Below are 1,747 nucleotides of genomic sequence, written 5' to 3'. Positions count from 1 at the left end.
GAACTTACAATAAATCCTAAACTCTTTACTATGACCTGCAAGGCCCAATGTGATCTGACCCTGCACCTTTCTGACCTCTCACCATTCCTTGTTCTCTACACTCACTAACAGAAAATACTCTATTCCAGAAACAAGCAATGGTGTTCCCACCTTGGGGTCTTTGCCTTTGCTGTTCTCCCTCCTCTAAAAGCTCTGCCCAAGATCTTTTCATTGCTGATTCCTTCATATCATTCAGATCAGCTCAAACCTCACATCCTCAGAAAGCCCTTGCACATCCATGCAATCTCTCTCTCCCAGTTACTCATATTCCCATCACCGTGATTTATTGTCTTGGAAACTTGAACCATTACCTGAATAATCTTTTATTTGCTGACTTGCTCACTGTCTGTCTTCCTTCCATTAGAAGGTCAACTGCATGAGAGCAGGGATGTTGCTTGTTCACCGTGGGTATATGTTTAGAGATGAATCCATCTACACACATAGATCTACCTCACCCATTTGTTGCTACACAGTGATGCTCAATACAGACATTCCACAACTTCATTAGCAGCAACAAATATGCTTACACATGCTTCCTTATGCACATGGGCATAAATTGCATGGGGTAGATACTGAGAATTTCCAGGACACAGGAATGCATATTTTGAATTTAATAAAAATTGACAATTTCCCCTACAAAGTGATTAAAGCAATTCCACTTCCACTTGAGGTGTATGAGCATATGTACACTTCCTCACATTGATGTTTTTAGATTTTATCCATTTTTTTGCCATCCTAAATGTGAGGGAATACTATAACTCACTGTTGTTATAACTTGCATTTTCCTGATTATTATGAAAGCCAACTATTATTGTTTCTTTATCTTACATGTATTAAGCGATTAGCACAGTATGCTTGTATTACTAAATTTTGTGTATAAATTAATCTCTTTCATTACACTAGAAGTTCCAAAAGGGCGAGATCTCCTCCATATTACCTAGAAGAGAACATAATAAGTATTCAATAAATATTGTTGATTCATTAAATGAAGACTGCAACTTTGTGAGAAGAAATGTATCAACAAGAAGAAATAGGTCAGTGATCAAATGCCTGTTTGTTTTCTGGAGGATCCTCATTTGGTTTCCTTCCCATGGCTTTAAGCAAGTGGCCCCAGAGAGACTTACCATCATCGGCAGGATAGTCTAGGAAGTCGGCTCCTTCCTCCTCTTTAGGCTGGTCTCCACCTTCTGATTCCCCAGGCTCCTCATCCACTTTCTCACTCTCTGACCGGTAGATGATAATAGATTCTGGGCGGGACTCCTTCCTCTTCTTTTTCCTGCGACCCATTGTGGATTCCCCATCCAGGGCCAGGGCAGCTGCCACGGCCTTCCTCAGAGAGCCATGGTGTGGGCTTGGAAGCTGGCCCTGACTTTCCACTGGTGCCAACTCTTCCATTTTAGTCCTCACGTCTGGTTATTCCTTGTGAAGAGTCCAACTTGCTTGGGCAAATTTACAATCCACACATCCCAGAGCTTCTTCCTGGATGGGGCTATGCAAAGATAGCCCAATGATGAGTGCAACTTGAAAGATAGGAAAGCAGAGCCATCAACAGGGGTGAGCTGAAAAGGAATTTGGGAAATGATCCTCAACTTGGCAAGTCTTCACCTCCTTTTACATCTCATAACACTTTATTTCACTTTACTTCTCATAACACTTTATTTCTGCATTTAAAAAAGAATTTAAATCTATTTTTATTGATTTCAGAGAG

At 40.8% G+C, this 1,747-nt stretch overlaps 1 protein-coding gene across 1 annotated transcript; it reads right to left on the bottom strand.

Annotated features, from left to right (window-relative positions):
• Positions 1-280: 280 nt before the first annotated feature.
• Positions 281-1,681, bottom strand: LOC102258451 (transmembrane protein 169-like). Its single transcript, XM_005853012.2, has 2 exons — positions 1,164-1,681; positions 281-976 (listed from the first exon to the last, which is right to left on the bottom strand). Exons 1-2 carry the CDS (start codon positions 1,432-1,434, stop codon positions 939-941), a joined length of 309 nt encoding a protein of 102 aa, XP_005853074.1. The 5' UTR covers positions 1,435-1,681; the 3' UTR covers positions 281-938.
• Positions 1,682-1,747: the final 66 nt, after the last annotated feature.

This window comes from Myotis brandtii, unplaced genomic scaffold, assembly GCF_000412655.1.
Source record: "Myotis brandtii unplaced genomic scaffold, ASM41265v1 C42586520, whole genome shotgun sequence".
In the NCBI taxonomy this organism is placed as follows: domain Eukaryota; kingdom Metazoa; phylum Chordata; class Mammalia; order Chiroptera; family Vespertilionidae; genus Myotis; species Myotis brandtii.
The sequence above is the reverse complement of the archived record's forward strand: the minus strand, read 5'-3'. Positions and strand labels throughout refer to the sequence as shown.

What these genes read in the sequence shown, in the direction of transcription:
- LOC102258451 (XM_005853012.2), bottom strand. Translation starts at nt 1,434, where the DNA reads ATGGAAGAGTTGGCACCAGTGGAAAGTCAGGGCCAGCTTCCAAGCCCA. An exon ending in AGACTATCCTGCCGATGATG is followed by an intron (nt 977 to 1,163) that starts GTAAGTCTCTCT and finishes GTTCTCTTCTAG; the next exon opens with GTAATATGGAGGAGATCTCG.